Source organism: Nipponia nippon, unplaced genomic scaffold (genome assembly GCF_047370975.1).
Source record: "Nipponia nippon isolate SJK-2023a ecotype South Korea unplaced genomic scaffold, ASM4737097v1 scaffold_1, whole genome shotgun sequence".
Taxonomy (NCBI): domain Eukaryota; kingdom Metazoa; phylum Chordata; class Aves; order Pelecaniformes; family Threskiornithidae; genus Nipponia; species Nipponia nippon.
This window is the reverse complement of record NW_028262290.1, coordinates 20,454,106-20,475,064: the sequence shown is the minus strand read 5'-3', so window position 1 is coordinate 20,475,064 and position 20,959 is coordinate 20,454,106. Positions and strand designations below refer to the sequence as shown.

Below are 20,959 nucleotides of genomic sequence, written 5' to 3'. Positions count from 1 at the left end.
ACTTCACATAGATTGGGGATTTCTGCACTGGCCTGTGGAAGAAATCCTTAAACAGCGTGAGAAAAGCTGCTCTTATGTGTCAGAATTCTTCATTTGTATTGTTACATTCATATTTATTTTAGGTCATTTAAATTAAAAAAAAAAAGTGCTAGAAACTTCATCAAAAAAATCTTGAAACAGGTTGAAACCAATTACAAAGATATTTAGATTTTATTTTTTTAACAGTTGTGAGACCACTCTCTTCCCTCTTTTTTCCTTGTGACATCAGACAATTTCTAATAGACAAATACCATGAAGAAATAACTTTGCTGAGTGCTTGGTAAAGATATTTTCTCAATTTTTTAAAGAGGCATTGTGAAGACAGACTTAAAATGAAAATATTTCTAGTTTTCATTAATGAGCATTGCTGACATAAAATATTAAAGAAAACAAAAAGAAGTCTGTCTCTATACCAATTAATCCAACAATCTGTAAAGGTTGACTGAAATTGTTATATAACATTCTTTTATAACACTTTCCAGTAAAATGTTATGGACGTGATGTAATGACTGTCTCTTTTTTAAAGCGAGTTTACTGTATACATTTCCTATACATTTGAGATTCTTATACATTTCCTGTATGTTTGAAATTCCTGTACATTTGAAAACATTACTGACCCAGACAGATGAAGCAGTCATGGGAACTACAATACTCACAATAAAAATGAATCACCATTCACTCGAAGCATCATATATGTATACACACATGTACATACACATATGTATGTGTGTTTTTTATAATTGTAGCCTTCAATTTGGGGAAACAAATCAGGCATTTGTTCAAACATGTTCATTCAAACAGAATGATGTTGTGAAGAAACAAATGTTGTTAACATGGATAAATACCAATATCATCCATTGGGCAATGACTCTTTGGAGTCATTATCTAGAAGACGACTTAAAAACACACACACACACACACGCACCCCCACACACACACCCACACCTCCCCCCCCCCCCCCCCCAAATCCAGATAATTTTCCTAAAGATTAACCATGTTCAATGTCTAACCTACTGATCTTGGCGAGGCTAGGAATCTATTTTCAACCATACAAACAATATGTTAACTTTGCCAGGATATAAGCCAGTGAGAAGCCTCGGTGCAACTGTGCTGTGTCCAGCTGATTCAGAAAAAGCCCTCTGATAACGCTGGAGAGGGTAGAAGGCCTGTGCAGAAGTCAAAGAATGGCTTCCAGTGAAAGCTGCTGTCATTTTGAAAGGTGATGAAGTAGAACATACAGAAAGCACTCTGGTAGCTCTCTGGGGAGGAAGGAAAGTCTGGTTTAGACAATCTGCCTTATAAGGTAGGTAGTTTATTCACTAATCCATTCCAGACCATGGCAGTTTAAGAGATTTTTTTTTTTAATCTTTATTTTTGGAGGCCTCAGTTTAGACATGTGAGAACAGGATATAGACCAGATCTTAGAGATGGACATCTTTTGCATTAAAATAATCTCTTAAAAAATCTGGATTTATTAAAAATACAGATACAAACATTTACTTTGTTGAGCTATTCAATAAATAAAGACAAGTAACATCACACTAGAAAAAAATTCTTTGGCTGTATACATGTGGTTCTCTTGTATTATGTATGTATGGGAAGACAAACAGGTAGAGAATTTAAATGCTTACTTCTGAGTGCAAGAACAGTATTTTCTCATTGAGACAGCTTCTTTGTACTTGCTTTTACATGAGTGAAATTTTCCCTGTATTGTTAGGCGCTGACCACTCATACTTACTTTGGTGGTCTGATATTATCTGATCAGTTTAAGGAAATATAAAAATATGTGTCCCCATATTTCTCAACACCAGCAAAGTAATTGGTCACTTAGCATCAGTAAGCCTATTTTTTTATACCAGTGACAAGATAATTCCACTGAAATCACAAAAGTGAAGTGAAAAATCTCGATTTATCTTTTTAGTATATGCGAAACCTGCAAATAGACATATTGTGTTTCTTTGTCTTTCACACAGTCAGACAGAAATTCAAGAATCATTCTTGAGCCCTCACCTTCATAGGGTACAACAGTTCTTGTACGGAACGTGTTAATCTAGCTTGATTGTCTGCAAATTCAAGCTGGATTTTATGGTTAAATGTAACTTCCACTATTTATTGCTGGAAGATCCAGAATTCCATTATATTTTTCCTCATTTGTTTCACTTAAGTAAATAAAAAGTTGTTTTCACACTTCTGTATTGAAACAAATGGCACATAGTAAGTAAAATGCAGCTGGTACACTCTGGAAAAAAAAGGGGGCTCATAAAGACACTTAAGCAGGGAAATTTTTCAAGAATAAATCAAAATAGTTTTTAGAAAGCTCTTGTGGGAGAAAAAAAATGGCAATGGAAGAAACCACCATTTACATTATAGTGGGTGGGAACCTACAAAATTAAATTATTTATGGCATGAGAGCACTCAATAGAAACATGATTCTGGGGCAAATGTGACTCTACTTATGCCATGGAATATCTTTCACTTCAGTGAGATAAAAAGAAAAAAATTGGCCACTCTTCCCAGCAGAGGCAGGAAGTAAAGAGAAAGGCCAAGAACAGATATATTTCTAGTCTAAAGAACATGCATTGGTCCCCTGTTGATATGCAGTGTTCATTTTATTTAAGGATAATATACATGTTACTGTAGTACATCAACAATCAGTTATTATTACTGTAAGATTTTGCATTACTTTCATCCAAAATCCAGTTCTTTGAAAGTGATTAAGATCATTATTTTTATTTTTTATGGAGGAAATTTTAGCACAAAGAAATGATCTGCCCACAGTACACCATCTGTTTTGATTATTTTTGCGATGATAATAGTTCCTACGCCCATTCCCACTGTGGTGTACATCTACTGCAAAAGAAAAGCCCTTTCCAAAAAAGCTTATGGTCCACATAGGCAATGCGGATAAAAAGAGTTTTCTCTGTTTTATTGATGTGCAAGTGATATGGAGAGGGATGAAGACATTTTAACTGCAAACAACTACTGAACATAGCCTGATGGGTAATCTATAAGCACTGTTTAAAGTTAAGCATGCTAAAAATCATTGGCATGTCCAGAAACCTAATATCTGCCGAGATCAGCAAGATTTGTCCCATACTGAACCTGACACACACATAATTGATTTCAGGATCAGGACCTACAAGGCCAAGATTACAGAGTTTTCTGTTAGGAGTAGATGATGATACAGGAGCTGATGATCCATATTTTAGTGTAATCATAACACTGCCCTCTCCCTAATTTTGTCACTCCCAAGGAGAGAGTAACAGAACCTGTACAGTATATGCCAGGTTCTTGCTTCATTAAAAGATGAAACTCCACGTGCTTTTTCATTTATCCACATAAAACTATACTTCTGAGAGAAACAATTGTGTATAAAATGTGTTTTTTAACATATCCCTCCTTTTCTTCCAAAAAAACCAAGGCAGACCATTTTGTCATGTCACAGACCATTTCATCGTAATGTCAGCCAAGTCAAAGGTGAACTTAAGTAAAACTTATTTGTTTACTGACATAAAGGCTTTACACCCTGACACATTGCTAAGATAAATAAATAAATTCAGATTATTAAGTACACAAGACTCAGTCTCTTGAGCAGCCAATAAAACTTTGTTGCTAACCAGATTGTAGCAGATAAAAATGCAAGTATTTATGTACTTAACTAATACTTGGGTTAATCCCAAATTGAAATAGGTTTGTAAAATACGTAGAATGAACTGTGTCCTGCACATGCCTACTCTCTCCATGGACTGCAGGGAGAGCCCACAGACACAGTTTAGGTGAATGACTTAATTTTGAGGTGGCTGAAGTCAAAGTTAATCCCACACTAATTTATTCATATTTCCAGTTGGTCAAGGGAAGTCTGTGGAGTTCAAGAGTTTTCAATGTAATCAAACTTCTCCAAAATAACATTTTCTGGAATTACTGGTTATAAACAGTAGTTACATTAAATATACTAAATTGGTTTTCATAACCAGTAGCAAAAATGATATATTATTTGACCAGCTTTGCAACTAGACACATTTAGCAAACACAATTCTTTGTAACAACGTTTTCTATTTTTCATCATTATCTGGTTCTTTGCCTTCTTTTCCCAGTAGCTCTGTGCCTATTGTGGTGTTAGTCTTCCGTATGTATAACCCTGGGCAAGGTCTTTCCGCTTCAGCTGCTGATTCCTGTCCAGCAGCACCAGAGTCGCGCTGCCTATTTTGGCAAACTGTCTGAACTCAATTTAAACAGTCCACTAAAGCTTGTACAGGACGCTTCAATAAGTACCTTGCTTTTAAAGCTGTCTGCCTTATTTCAATGCCAAATGTAGGAAATAGAAACCTTAGTTCTAGTCAGACTTACCTCACAGTTGTTCTTCCTAGAAGGGAGCCAAGAGTGAAGCTGTGGAGTGAAAGCACTCTCTGTCCTCCCTGCTTAAACCTGGCCGTTACACAGGCAGGAATATGAGCCTTAGGTCTCTAGAAGGGCAGCCAAGAAGGAAAATGGCTTCACCTGCTGTATAGAGTGCAGGTGTCCAGGTTTGGGCAGCTTGGGGGCTGCAGGGCGGCCTCTGCGAGGAGAGGCCGGGGCTGCCCCATGCCGGACACAGCTGGCTCCAGCCGGCTCCAGCCGGCTCCAGCTGACTCCAGCTGACCCCCCCTGCAGGCCACAGCTGAGCCCATCAGCCATGATGGTTGCACCTCAGGGAAAAGATATTTCAGAAAGGGTAAGAACACCACATGACAGTGTGAGGAGAAAAAGTGAGAGAAACAATGCCACAGACACCAAGGTTAGAGAAGAAGGAGGAGAGGAGGTGCCAGAGCAGAGATTCCCCTGCAGCCCCTGAGAGACCATGGTGGAGCAGGTATTTCCCATGAAGGACCCCACGCTGGAGCAGGTGGAGATGTCCAGAAGGAAACTGCAGCCTGTGGAGAGCCCATGTTGGAACAATCTTACCCTGAAGAACTGCAACCCATGGGAAAGAACCGTGCTGGAGAAGGAAAAGAGCATGAGGAAGGAGAGGCAAAGTGTTGTGAACAGACAACAACCCCCATTCCTCATCCCCCTGCACTGCTCAGGGGAGGAGGTAGAAGAGTCAGGAGTGAAGCTGAGCCTGGGAAGAAGGGGAGGTAGGGGGGAAAGGTTGTTTAGTTTTATTTCTCACTATCCTATGCTGTTATTAATTGGCAATAAATAAGGCTGTTTTGCCCATGAGAGTAACTGGTAAGTGACCTCCCTGTCTTTATCTCAACCACAAGCTTTTTCATCATATTTTCTCCCTCTGTCCTGCTAACAAGAGGGAGTGAGAGAGCAGCTGGGTGGGTATATGGCAGCCAGACAAGGTCAACAGACCACACACACTCTCTTGAGATACTGGAAATCTGGTGACTTCAGGTACCGAGTCCCTGTGTCACAGAAGCACCTCTCTGTGAGAGAGTTATCCCCATGCTTTTCAGTAGCAGGAACTGTGGTCATATGACTAAGTTGTAGCAAAGTATGAAGCAAACTGAAATGTAAACTTACAATGAACATGAAAAGTGGTAAAAATCAACTTTCATTTATCATACAGGAGCTCTTTTAGCCATTTCATAAATATTACCTATACTTTCCACTTACCATATTTGCTTCTTCCATTTCATCAGTTGCTTAGAACAAAGTACGCACAGACCACTTCATGATGAACAAAGAAAGAGTGTAAGAGACATTATTACCTGTTTTTCTCATGAATTTTCAGGATTTCGTGTGTCTGTTGTAGCAGCTGTTTTTCTAGCTTGTACGTTGACAGTGAATTTTCCAGTAGCTGAATTTCAAGTCTGGATGTTTGATTTAGCACCTTAAGGATAATTTAAAAACATTAATGTTTATATTGTCCTGGTTATGTTGTTATAGCAACATAATGCAACCATTTCATTCTGATTTGATGATTAGTCAAAAATTGTTTCTAAATCCTTTTTTAACCTCAGCTGCTCAGCTGGTGCAAATGAATTCAATCAAGCTACACTGATATGTACCAGCTGATATTCTGGCACCTTGTTTACTGTAGAATAATACTAGACCAGGAGAAAAAGGAAAGGTGACTGCCAAACAAGCTTTATTTCAATGGAAAGAGCAAGAGGCATGCCTCAAACATGCATTCCTACGAAGCATGCTTAAACTAAGAGTGCAAGAGTACTTGGACTGAAGCCAAAGTGTTGCATTTGCTGTTTTGTAAATAGAGCTCCTACTTTAGCTTTCCCCTGAGTTCTCTCTTTTGTAGTGTTGGCAGAAGTCTGGTGTCTGCTTATGTTAGTACTACTTGCACTCTTACACAGATTTTTAAGATGAAGGCTGTGATCTTAAACATTGCTTTATGCAATTGTCTTTCACTTTAGTGGTTATCTGTATCAATAGCACATGTTTTACTAAGTACATCAGACCTAAAGAAGCATTTTAACTAGATGAAAGGATAGATTTGAACAAAAAATAGTTCAGAAGTGGAAATAACAGAATGTTTTCTAGGATGAAAGCAATAATATCAATAAATATTAGCTGATTTTGTTGGTATATCATCGTTCATTACATAGAGTCTGGAGGAGTGTGTGTAAATTGTTTTTGTAGGTATGTGCACACAGCAGCTGAGATGGATCAGGGACTGGGACGGGTCAGCAAGATTTTAAGAAGGTGGAGGCTCTATCTTCAGTCCTTCAGACTGGCCCTTACTCTGGTATGAGTACTTCTTATTACAGGCATGAGATCCTGGCCTGCCTTTCTTCTTGTATCGTAAAGACCTTCACCTCTCTGACATGCAGCTAGCTACCTCCATCACTGCCAAAAGCAATCTCTTTTCACTTTCTTGAGCCACCTGCACCACTCTTTTCTGGTTGATGGTAGAGCCAGGGACTTCCTCATACTGCTGAAAGAGGGGAGGTGGGAAATGCCTTCACTGAGCTGAAAGTCAGAGCAAGTACTGCAACAAGGAAGAGCCACTTCCACTGATATCTTGGACATCCCTTAAATTCTTCAGCAATAGGTACAGAAGGAGGAAGTCATCTGCTCCTCAATGCAGTTGCCAGTGATACCTCTACCTTGAAATGGTTCCTCAAAGGAAAAGTGAGACAGAGGCAATCCACATTTTGTCCCTTACCTGCATAAAGGAGGAAAATGTGATTAAGTGCTCAACACTTACACCTAGGTAGGTCTTTTGGGATGTAAGAAGAGTTCCTACACCTCCTTTTTCTTTATTGAACCTATGATACTACAGTCCATTGGTCTTCACCTCTTATGTTTCCATTTAGATATTTTGTTGATACAGAATTAAAGATTTTCCCCAATATTTTCATAAGTCAACATACTATGTTTTAGAAACTGTGGTCATTTGCGATCACAACATATTTAAGTGAATGTTGATCTGTTAACCAAGATGTACAAAAAAAAGGTTCAGGGAACTTCTGTAAGGCAGTGTATCTGCCTTTCATAATTACCATTGTTTCTCAGTGTACTGTAATGTGATTACGTAAAAACTGGGTAATGATATTGTAAACGTAAGGACATTAGAACAAAAAATATGATCTTTCAAGAAGTACATCTGCTGCTAGAACAAACCAAATAAATGCAATATTTTAATTCCCCTGTTCTAAATAAACAACGAATGCAGTGCAGCTGGTAATATACCACATGCTACGAAGATCAAGAAGTCAGCAAAAATAAGGAAAACAAATATGCATCTTAAACTGATAAAAGAATTCAAAGGCACAAACTAGTACATATCTCTGCAATAAGCCCAGTATGAAATTGTACTCTGTGTTATGACAGTGATACTCTTGTCACTTCAATCACGACAGTGATTTTAGTGCTAGGAATCATATGGAGATTCATGTGATGTTATACAATTTTACAGTAATAACACAGTGTTTTATAAAGAAGCTGATGCTTGTCCCTCTCTCTTCACAGTTTAAAAGCTGCAGACATACACTACTTTTCAAAAAGCTGGAAATATCTTGTAGAAAATAAACTTTCTTGTAATAGTAAAGAGGCAAACAACAATGGAGATCAAAGACTGTTTTAGCCCGAAACTCGTTATTTAGCTTGACACTTGTTCACAGCTGGTAGCTGGGTTGTTTATTTGAAGTCAAATGCTGATTTAGTTTCCTGGACAGCCCTGCCTGCCTTACACACACAGAGCTAAATATACTAACGAAATGAAATCAAAAGAAAGACACATAACAAGGGTCAGTCATCACCGCTGTTGTACCGAGAAACAGAGTGTCTTGGAGTCCTGTGTTGAAATGTTTTGTGTGATGATGCATTAGAAAAGAAAGAGGATGGCAAAAGTTCTCTGCAATTAACAGCTTTTAGAAAAAAGCTCTGGGAACATACCTGGGTTTCAACATCCGTGAGTTTTCTCGTCTGCTCTGCTGTCTGACTGAGGAGGCTGGTCCCTATCTCGAGCATGGTGGCGGTGTGGTTCTGCACAGCATTCTGCTGCAGCTGCACCATCTCCGATTTCATGTTTTCCACAATGTAGTTCTCAAGCTGTAAAAGAGAAAAGGTTGTAGCTGTGGTATTTTTATCTGTTTAGGCACCCTGGTGACATAAGGGTGCATAGCTGGCATTCTTGCCAAAAGGGGAAATTTTAAGATTTTCAGGGGAGCCCAAGTCTCAGCTGACCCCATGACTGTTGGGGTAGGGACCTGACTATCTGGGTATCCCCTTCCAGTCACGGAGTCCCAATGTTTTTCCAGGTATCACGGCCTGCTGGCATAAGCTGGAGCAGGCCCTGCCTGCCTCCATCTGCGTTAAGGTTTCAGTGAGCATTTGTGGTAGAGATGTCATGGCAGCTCCAAAATGAACCCTAAAAGAACAAAGCTCACCACAACGAAATGCCAGGTCCTACTTATACATCATAACTTACATGTGAGTCCTACCTGGAAGAGATCCTACCATATCTTACCTCCCCTGGACTGATCCTATCTCACAGTCATTCAGCAATATGATTTTTTACTGGGTTACATCTCCACAAAGAGTTTCAGAAACTCAGCAATGAACACAGCTTAGTTTAGCTGTGACCAAAAAATTGTAAAGGAATGGAGACTGTCATGGCAGTAAAAGAACAAAGTCATTAACCAAAAAACATAGAAAGTTGTTTTGCTCCTTTGCTTTTGTGTGCATTGTTTGGCTTGCATTTGCAGTCTGTTGAACAGAATCTGAATTAGGACCCTCTAAATAAACTGGGCACCCCAGAGAGAGGGTCGCTTTTTGTTTTGGTTTGTTTTAGTTAACATAGGCAGGGTCATTCCCTTCTAGCTACCTAGGTCCTCGCCCTGCCACAACCAACCATAAACCCAGGACTAGCCTGCAATATGATGAGATTTTTTCCTACTTACACAAGCATTGTTCTGGCATCTTGCTTGATGTGCTCCATAAAGTATTAACATAAAGAAAGGTGGCCCAGAACATTGTTTTCAATACCTTTCACTGAAATCAACTGAAGTCCAGCCAATTTACACCCAGTGAAGATTTGGTCCTCAGTTTCATCTTGTGGCTGATCATGTTTTTTATGGTTAGCTGATTCCAGACTTAAGCAACCACTGTTTTACCTAATAACTTTAATCACATTGGAGCTGCTTCTGCAGCAGTAAGCATGTTTCATTGTGAAAGGTAAGCTGCACAACTGAATAGTAAGAACCATATGGAGTTGATTTAAAGACTGAAGAAAGGAGCAGGAGTCAGATATAGAGTGTGATTAATAAGAAGGGCTGCTTTCATCTTATCTATAAGCATTCCTGTGCTTAGGGGTAACTACTGTTAGATGTTCTGATGAGCCATATCAGCTAAGCTCACAAAAGATTTATTATAAATTTGATCATTTATGTGCACCTCCTGCTAGTTTTAAAAACATTTTTACAGAGAAAAAATGCTGCCACAATGTAAAATATTTTCTGCATAAGACAGTTGGTGGTGGTTTGTTTGGTTTATTTGTTTGCTTACCCCAGTTTGGACAAGCACTCAATACCCATGATGGTAACAAAGTGGATGTCCTACAGTTTCAGACAACAAAAACATTTGCTTAAATTGCCAGGTAACCACTCTGGGCTGGAAACCTGCAGAGTGTTTTAAGTGGTGGGGAAAATTTATTGTTGAATACTCTGATAAGTATTAAACTGAGATTTAATACAATACAGTACAATGTAATACAGTCAAGGAAAACTGTATTGCAAAACAATGTCTGCAATGGATGTCACCATTTTCCAATCCCAGTATACCAGTATAAGTTTACTCTGTTTTAGTTTATTACTGTGAGATGAATGTTACAGATATTAAGCTAGTTCAAGGCAGACTTTACAGATCCATCACATTTCTACACCATGCTTTTATGTTCAGAAGTATTTTGCCTGTATACCTCCTTCACATCAGATAATGTATTTTTAGCCACCCTTTGCCTCCTGTTGTTTGCTAACCAGCAATTTTTTTTTTTTCCAAACTATCCCTTTTTTGCAAATAATCCCTCTGAAAGAGCCCCACAAACTGGGTGGTTGTGCTTCTCCATATTCTAGTCCAGACCCTGGAACACTTGAACAAGAAGTTCAAATTTCTCCCACAGCTTTCATCTCCTAAAGAAACACAGGGCTTTCAAGTACAATGTTGCAGCCCGTGATGGGGTACCAACACATACATTTCCTCACATCCAGTGTTTTTTGTTTCCAGATAGGACCATAACCTGTCTGTGGTGTGGCTGTACAGTGCTTGGTTTGTTAGTCCGCAGCTTTCTGAAACTGCCTTGCTGAACATGGGCCATGTAGTGCACGTGTGTAATGGATGTCTGAGAAAACCCACGCAAAAATATGGTGGCGACACTTACTACACATCAGAAATCAGAAAGTAGATATTTTAACACATCAGTAAAAAGAAACACAGATAAGGATATAAATACAAAAAGACAAAAATACATTTATGTTTCTAACTAAATCTTTTGCCTGTATTTTACTCACATTACAGAAAGGATTGTGTTTGAAAGATCTAACTGCATCTGTGTAGAGCTACAGTGGGTTTTGACTAGCAGGAACACAGGCATAGATTGAGGTATATTGCATAACTTATACTTTTAATTATTGTAGTCTAACACACTCCCCATGGTATCCAGTCTTGGGCAATTGCCCTTGGTTACTCACCCCTAAAACAACCTCTGGTTGAATTTGAGACTGACTCATTATAACAACAAAGCCAATTTTCCTGTTTCGGAATTACTCATTAAATGCTTTTGTAAATATTTCGTGTTCAGTACACTGCCACAATAGTTTCTGTGAGCACATCTCAGGAGTATCAGGACTTATTCACTCAGGCAAAGGAGGGCAGAACAAGGACTGAAATAATGTATAGGTTCTGTTACATTAATTCCCCTTCCTTCCTTCCTTCCTTCCTTCCTTCCTTCCTTCACCCACTTCTTTTAGTTTGCTCACTAAATTTATGGGTTGCAATACTGGCCCTGCTAAAATCAATGGCAAAATTCCCATTGACTTCAATAGGCCAAGATTTCACCTATTATTTTTATTGCAGGAAACCAACATTTACCAGGTTCATTATGGCCAAGCACTGAGTTTTATCTGAAGCCCTCCCTTCTTTGGAGGCTTTGTATTAAGTGTACTGAACCTTAGACTGAGCTTTCTTTGTGGTTAGTTAGGAGGAATAGCATCTATTTTACAGGTGATAAAAGGATCCTTGCAGGGTGGCCTTACAGAAAATGTGACATGCAGAAACCTATTCACAGAAGTAAATTCAAGGACATTTAGGGTTTTAAGTCATTTTTTAGAACCCCTTCATCCTATAATTAAGTTAAATTCAATTTGTCCAGAGACTCTGCAGTAAGAGTCTGTTTAAGATTTAGTAAATTAAGACCAGTAAATACATAATGCATGATGAAATACTCTGTTCAGGTGAATCTACTTTTTATATTTGGATTTTAAAATCCTTATATTACTGTTTCTTCTTATTTCAGTTACTTTTTGTTGCAAAAGTGAAAAAGAATTTTTTTCTGCATTCTTTTCACCCCATCGCACCCCTTCTACTCTCTGACTTTCTATAGTTCATTGATGTCCCTGTTATTAATTCAGCTGCATATGCTTTCAGTAAGACTCATTAGATTGCACAGGAGTTTTTAGTAACGCAGAATTACCGGTGGGATGCATAATAATGTTATAACATTCTCAGAAATAAAACTGTCAGAAGATTCAGCGTTATGGTTTAATAAACATTCCAGAGGATTACGCATCAAAAGTATCTGGCTTTTTCTGGACAATGTTTATTGAATGATCTTCATAGAAACCACCCAAACACTAATAGAACTATTAAAATGGAAACTGTAACTTAGGGCCTAAGTAAATGATAATCGTTTGTGGCAGATGGCTTATAAATAAAATAATTGTTTTTTCTTTTACTTTGATCAGCTAATGTTGGTCCCATGTAATTATATGGTAAGGACTGCTATGATATCCAGATGACATTAGGTTTTCCTACAGTGCCTTAGAACAAGAATGCAAGTTAAAGTAACGATAGGCTGTTCTCCCTCTCCTACCATTAACCACATATTGCACATCATTTGGAATAATAGAAAGACAATGCGCCAGTGATATTTTGTAAGAACTGTTTTGTCTTGTCTTGTTTTTCATACCTGAAGATGTACTAGTAATACTAAACCACAACAACCAATAAAAGTTCTTTTCTTCTTTCTTTGTTTTTCTGTCTGAGGGAGGGACATACCTCCCTACACTGACAAACTGCCTTGGGGAGCCAGATATAAATGTGACATTCCATGTAATTTGTATTTTATAAATACACAAACAGCCTTAGTGGGAATAAGCTGGAAGAAGTTGAAATATATAGAATACCATAGAATTTCTTTGACTTTTGCAGAGGCCGAAGGGGTTAGGAAGGAGTTTATCACCAAGAAAAGCTATTTTATTTGTGTATTGAAAAGGCCAAGATTACATGTATTTTTAAAAAAATAGCATCTTCTACAAACTAGTTGTCAATGAGAAAAGATTGATAAAACAACAAATTTACAACGATGCAGCTTTCTTGTATTACAGATTCTAGGAGTAGAGACCAACCAGAATGCATCCTTCCACTAGTTCTGACCGTATGTGATCAGTGGGAGTCAGGGGAAATGAACGTGGATGGCACATAAAGGCAATGAATAATGCTCAAATGTTAACACGCCAATCTGCACCTGATTTGGAACAACCTTACCTGGGCTTTAAGCATGTCAAGCAAAGTTCACATCAGGCAGAACAAAAATTGTAGATATACCATCAAATAGACAATGAAGATGACTACATTTCCAAATCTATCCTCAATTAGACTTAGCAGGATTGCAATATAGATTGCACCAAAGGAGACAAGAAGTGATCCATTTGAGGAAGAAACTTCCTCAGATCTTGGGTAACTGATTATCTACATTAAGATTATACAGGATGCATACTGATAATTCCCATGAATTTATGAAATCAACTATTGCTGAGCTAAAGTGAAAGCTTTAAATGACTGGTACACACACTAGACTCACATAAAGGCCTGTTGGGATATGTAATATATGAAGCTTTCACAAAGAAATAATTGGTTATGAAATATACGTAATTATTTGTGGGTTTCAGTTCTAAAAGGAAGCGGAAAAGTAATCCAGCAACTCTATACGTAGCCAAACAAACATTTTTGAGGAAACCTGTGTATAGAAACTCTGTTTTATATCCAGACTTCTGGCCTTAAGGCAGCAAGAAAATAAGCCTGTTTGTTAGTTTTTCAGTTGCCCATTAATGATAGTAATTATTTTCATAATACTTCTGCAATTCATTATTCTGTACTTGTTTCTGCAGTTTCATAGATTTCTGTAATATTGCAACTCATAATTTTGATTTCTTTCTTAGATATTTTTTATACCTTAACCCTAAATCACAATACTTTGTTTTTCCAAATTCTGTTCTTGACAGAGAAACAAGCAATGAGTTGCAGAGTGTGTATATCCTCCTAAACTACCTCATGTTGGAATGAATATATGCATTTCTGAACTGAAACATTTGGTTATTTTTTCCAAACCAAATGTTTCAAACACATCAAGGATACTTTTCCTTAAATCCTTGAATCCTTTAAAGCCTGAATTTTTGGCATTTCATATGTTTACTATATGCCTATAAAGCATAATTAATAGGCACAATTAAATTGACATCAGGAAAAATTGATGGTTGATTATAGAATCATAGAATCATAAAATCATTTAGAATGGAAAAGACCCTTAAGATCATGGAGTCCAACCGTTAACCTAGCACTGCCAAGTCCACCACTAAACCACGTCCCTAAGCACCACATCTACCCGTCTTTTAAATACCTCCAGGGATGGGGACTCAACCACTTCCCTAGGCAGCCTGTTCCAGTGCTTAACAACCCTTTTGGTGAAGAAGTTTTTCCTAATATCCAACCTAAACTTCCCCTGGCGCAGCTTGAGGCCATTTCCTCTTGTCCTATCGCTTCTTACTTGGGAGGAGAAACTGACCCCCACCTCACTACAACCTCCTTTCAGGTAATTGTAGAGAGCAATAAGGTCTCCCCTCAGCCTCCTCTTCTCCAGACTAAACAACCCAAGTTCCCTCAGCCACTCCTCATAAGACTTGTGCTCTAGACCCTTCACCAGCTTTGTTGCCAAACTTTGATTATATATGTTTAATTTATAGCCTCCATAAGATATATATATATTTATATATATATATATATATATAAAAACTGTGAACATATCCTCATATGTATGGAGGCTTACAGGTACAAATAACCACTACTTGTTTGTGTAGCAGGTAACCAGTGAAACAACAGCGGTATTCTCAGCACACAGTAGCCAAACACTGTTCAATTCAGCCCCAGCTGACTGATACTGAGATTTCTAATCCAGGTGACTTCCAGTGTACTAATGACACTTGACCTCATGGTAGTTGAGCTTGGTTTTATAGCAACCTTCAGTTAAATAAAAGTTTGCTACGAATATAGAAGAATCTTTTAGCTAGTTAAAAAGAATTAAAAAAAAACCAAAAACAAACAGATTTTCCTCTTCAGGTAAACAAAAAGATGACCAGACATCTTTTTGTCAGAAAAAATCAGGGATAACAGATGTAAGATATTATTCCAAAACACATGAAGTAATCTTTCTGCTGCATTCAGCATCAGTAAGTGCCTGCAGGAGTTTTGTCTCCAGTTCTGAATGTTGCAATTCAAGAAAGATGCACATTATTTTGGGAGAGTGTACTTAAGACAAAGAATGATCATAAATCTAGAAAATTGAAAGACTTACTTAGAAAAATTTAGCTTAATAAGAAGGCTAACAAGAAAATAACTGGCTAGAAGGACATAAAACTGAAAAGAGAAAGGGAATAATCTGCCTTCCGCATCCATGAAGCTGCAGTAAGTGAAGTTTAACTTTTACATGTTAAGGGAAAAGTTTTCTAACAGTACAGGTAATAAACTACTGATAGGGATTCTGTGGGAAAACTGTGAAAACTCCATCACTGGGGGTCTTAAAAGAATACTTTAGGTAAAGATCAGGCAGATCATATGGTATTTTATGGTTCTTTGAAGTTCTATTTTTTCATTCTTCACAGGTTTTTTATTGCTTTACTTCAGACCTAAGCTCACAGACTCAATATTTGGAATCAAACTCTATAATAAAATCTCTATTGGACAGAGAAGTTTGGAAACTAATCTCCTAGTTTCATCTCCTAATAAAACTTCTAGAATGAAGTAAATAAAAAAGAGGAGTCTCATGAATTAAAGACACAACAAATTAGGAAAAAAAACCCCACACATAATGATACAAATAAGAGGAACTGTTCTGTATAGAATAAATCATCAAAATTAGGAAAGTCACTGAGGATGTTTCTGAATGTATGAATACACCTCAGTAGGGATGCAGTCTGCAGAACCATCTGAGAAACTATTGTGTGAACCAGCTCTGCAATTATAAAATGGCAGCACTGTGTTATATTCAAGTTACTATTAGGCTGCTTTAGAAACTACAGTATGAAAATCCATCAATTTGTGGATACTTGAGCTAGTGTCAGTGGTAGCTTGGCATCTCTGTACAGCGTTATGTTACACAGTAAAGTACATAAAATGTAATAGGTAATAATAGATAATGATGGTAGAAGAATACACTGTATTGCACCCCACTGGAATCTTGGCAAACTGGAAGCAGAAGTATTTTTATTAAGCATTGTACTTTAACATGAATAGAAATAGTCCTTGCTACACCAGTCAAGACAAGATACGGTGAACACAGAGTTCTTTGTTTCAAGATGTCAGAAGACTTCCCCAGTTAGCTTTACCCACTAGCATAATATTCAATATATGGGTAATTTATGGGAACAAGAAGGCTGAGTTTCTCTTCCTCACAAAGTATCTGGCATATCAAAGACAGTGCATTGATTTAGGCCAAGTATTGATTGTACTAGCCTGATAATTCAATCTGAGCTTTCTACTAAGGCATCTTCAAGAAATCTTTCCAATTTGTTTTCAAATTTTTATATCACTCTAAAAGCTTGCCCACTTCTAGACTAAAATCCAAAAATCTGTATAAATGAGATTTGCTTGTCATTTCAAATGTAATTAATTACAGTTATTACAAAAGCATACAAAACACTTCAAGAGTCAATTTCAATTACTTTTGTATGAATATTAGATCTTTCTCAGTTTTTTAACCTTAAGGCTTAATAAAGTCAATAAGCAGCATAACTGAGAATCATATCAAATGTGATTAAATGGTCCCAAAAGGAAGCTACTTATAACAAGTAAATCAGAACAATATGTTCCTATTTTCTACTGATTAGTAATATTTTTGGTTCAAAGAATTATCCAGTTTAATGTTAACCTTTAGAAATTTTATTACAGCATCAACCATATTTTTCTTTCTCGATCTAACTTTCCAAACCACTTAATTCTATAAACTAAATTCATTTATGATTATACAGTTGACTGCAAACGTGAACCATCCTCAATATACACTGAAGGGGAAAGCATAATTCTAGAAAAGGCAACATCTGCAATCTTACCCTAAAAAAATAAACATCTGGGGATATTTAAAAAAAATATTTTTCTATTAAAGTGTGGAACTAATTAATTTTCTTTGGCAAAGATACTTTTGGTGAGGAGTACTTTTCAGAATGACTAATTTTGTGACAACTTCTGTGTAGAAGAGTATTTAGACACATTATGGCTCATGCCTGAATATGGACATATGACTTATAATCAAATTTAGTTCCACTGAAATATCTCCTCACTACATTGCATACAGGTCTTGAAAAATGTAATCTTAAACTGCATAAATAGTTCTGGTTGCTATATTGCACTGCCAGCAAACTTTCAGTGAACCTGGGAAGCTGTAGTGTGGTCTGGAATCTATATATAACTTTTTATTTGTGTTATAGGAGGTAGTATAATGTTTTAACATTGTATTACTTAATCTATTTTTAATTCTGCTTTGTTTCTTACATTCATCACTATGACATATGAGCGTATTGTTGGTATTCTGTGTATGGAAACACTTTTCCAAGAAAGGTTGTGAAATTAAGACACAACTGCATTACATTCTAGTCTTTGCACAAGTTTTTTCTTTCTGTAGTGCGTTATATAAATATCACAGAAGGGGAATCTCTTTATTCACTGCCATGAGCTCTGCCTTGAGCTCTTAGGTTCTCTATCTTAGGTCCTCCCTGATGAAGAAATCATAAATCCTTTTTATTACCATTTGTCTGTCTTTCCTGTGTAGGTCGTAACTTTGCTGGAGATTACCCTTCTGCCTTTCATCAGCGCCTGATACAAAGTCTCAAAGTCAGCTGAAGACCCAGGACATTATATTATGATGATGACTGCCAATAATCTACAGTCTTAATTTGCGTTCTTTTTTGAAAGCATAAATGGGAAGTTTAGATGCACTGAAACCACTGGAAGTACTGCAATTTCAATCCATATGGGGCTACAAGAATGCAAGAGGATCCCTTGGGCCATCAAACATCTTCCCCACTGTTCCAGGCAACTACTTATTTTTACCTTTAACCCAGAGAGATCCACAAAACATCCACTCCCTGCATCCCACCAGTCTTAAAACACTCAGCAGAACTCATTCCGATGCATTCATATCCTCTGTGTGTGTGCTTCTATCATAAATAACCTAGGGGTGAGGAAAACTGAAAGTGATCTCATATCATTTGCTAGGTGACAGGAAATAATTCAAGCTTCCTAAAGTTTCAGCGTTACCAGAAATGTAAATCTTATTGTGTACTCCCTGTCTGTGATGTCTATGATGTTTCACAAGCACCTGGTAAGGACTGAACCATGGTAGGGCTTTGCCTTGTCCAAAAATAGATGAAGTGTGAGGCCAGTGATCCTTGTGGTCATGATTAGTGTTCATGTGGCTAACTTTACCTCAAAACACAAGGAAAATTGAAGCAGAACATATCTGCAGTGACAGCATGGTTCGTGGTCTGCTTGCTGGCCGAACATGCTGCTACCAACTTCTGACTCTCAGTGAAGCCTTTTACAAGATACAGCACCTGAGCAGCCAAAGTGTTTGTAAGCAGATGAGATCCCTCACCTCAGCATGTCTTATTTAGTGAAAAATGTTTGCAAGAATCCTATCTACACTACACAGAATGAGAATATTTTAATCAAGAGCCCTGTTCTTTTCTCCTCCTTTCCCTTGCATAATAATGGCAAATATTATTTTATTTTGCTTTATGTCTTGTGTTCAGCATTTGGCTTCAACACTATGATTCCAGTTTATATTGAAGACTGATATCCTTGTCCATTGATACCTAATACAGCAAAGAGCAAAGCCTCTATGTGCTGTAAAATCCATTTCTCCACAGAAGGGAGGTAGAGGCCTGAAATCTGCTGAATTACTTCAGACTTTCAGCAATTAATATCTAGACAAGAGTTTATATATTCTCACACACAGTATTTATGTGCATAGATTTACATGAGTGTATACATAATAACTCCCTTAAATTATGGGTTATAAATGTAGGTAGACAGCAATATTCATTTGTGTCCTATAAAGTTTGGCTGTATTTATGGTTCTTAACAATAATCTGGGCACAAGCTGTTTAATGATAGATATTCTGGATACATGAAAATGTTTACATTAGTTTTACTATAGACATTAAAAAATGATATTGATACATCTCTTCTGGAATCACTTTAAAATTTTAAGGCACAAATAAATGCAATTTTCAGAAATATCTGTTGCAGTAAACTAAGAACTTCAGTTTCCCATAGCACTATAAAAAAGCTGACTGCTAGCACAAACTCTAACACCTTTTCTTTCCATTCTTGAAATTCTCTATATACCTATTAATCTCTAAGTGCCTCCAGACATACCTATAATTCTCAACATCATAATGAATGTGTAACTCTGCGTACTGGGGAGATGGTCCTGCAAAAATATGTTCAGCGTCAGAAAGTTTGGTTTATTCCTCTGCTAATGGAACTGATTGCTTGAATATGTGTTGAACAGTGAATTAAAATACCTAAATAAAATTATTGCCAAATAATCCCTTCCAATAATTATTAAAATGAGAATCATGCATAAAAATCTCAGATTGAAACTGTCACGTGTTCAGTATACATGTACATATATTTACATGTGCACATACATGTATACATACATAAAATAAGGATGAGTTCATTCCAATAAATAGATTATATAACCCTTGTTTTAGAAGCAGCAGTGGACAGACCTGAAGTTCACTAAATCATATAATGAAATATCAGGTACTGAAATTAGCTTGCAGAAAAGGCTATGAAACTTAATAAGACAAAAGTGCCTTGGTTTATCTGAAATGGCATAGTTCAAGATATATATCCTTTTATGGCTTTAATAATTGTGTAGAAAGATAAGACCTTTTTTATAGGAAATATGAGAGCAGCCAAAGCATATAAAGACAATTCTCATCCCTCTTTTCATTAAATTCCTCTGGGGATTTTGAAAGGGAGCAGTCACAGGTTTCCTTTAAGTAAGCGTGTGCTAATACAATCTCCTTCATGCCCAGTTTTTGGAGTGAGATTCAGGATATGATTATGGGGATCAATACCTTGCCCCAGTTTACTTCTTGAATGCTACAGCCTCCGAGTGAGAAATGTAAAACTGCAGGTTTCTCTAGAGAGCTTATATACTGGGAATAAGTATTATCATTTCCATTAGCTGCTAAAGGAGTAACCATACTGGAGCTGCAATGCTGAGGAGTAGAATCAGGTTGTTCTGTACTTAACACTGAGCACAAACTCAGTAGTAGCAACAAGAAAATTGGGTTGAAAAGCTCTTCTTTTACTCTAATTCTGGTGAATAAAAACTGGTCCAAATGTTTAAATTTAGGGAAAATCTGAAAATTTAAATCTTTCGGAGATATTCCTGCACTTATAGTAACTGCAAAGAGGAGACAAATAAAAAGGAATGCTAGAAGAATCTCTCTCCTAAAGTCTTGCTTTAGGAGCAGCATTTTTCCCCTGTTTGTTTTTTTTTTTCCAGGACCTGGCAAGAATATTCCCTCCTACTTCAGTTTATCATAATCACAGCTCTTCCTGGAAGTCAAAGTTATTGCGAGGCATTCCTTTATAAGTCATGAAATCATGAGCTAAAGTGGGGAAGCTTTCAGCCTTCAATTTCATATCTGCTAAATCATTGTCAGTAGTTTCTCTTTCTCTGGCTGATGCACACTTCCTATTGCTGTTTTTAACAAAGATAGGACGAATAAATTCATAGATGAACAACCAATTATGGATGTGCATAAGCACACATGCAGAACAACAGATGTAGCAAATGATAGACAGAGGAAGAGAGGCATATATTAGAAATGGACTGCTAGACAAAGAGATAGGTAGTTCGTATGCAGCAATTTGAAAATATATCTGGTTTTACAAGGGAAAACAGGCG

The 20,959-nt window shown here is 37.2% G+C and overlaps 1 protein-coding gene across 1 annotated transcript in view; it reads right to left on the bottom strand.

Annotated features, from left to right (window-relative positions):
- ANGPT1 (angiopoietin 1) overlaps positions 1-20,959 on the bottom strand; it is a 166,691-nt gene that overhangs the window by 81,745 nt on the left and 63,987 nt on the right. Inside the window, exons 2-3 of the mRNA XM_009469352.2 lie at positions 8,380-8,535; positions 5,736-5,857 (exon numbers count right to left, since the gene is read on the bottom strand). Coding sequence (XP_009467627.1) covers positions 5,736-5,857; positions 8,380-8,535 — 278 coding nt within the window. The remainder of the gene's footprint in view (positions 1-5,735; positions 5,858-8,379; positions 8,536-20,959) is intronic.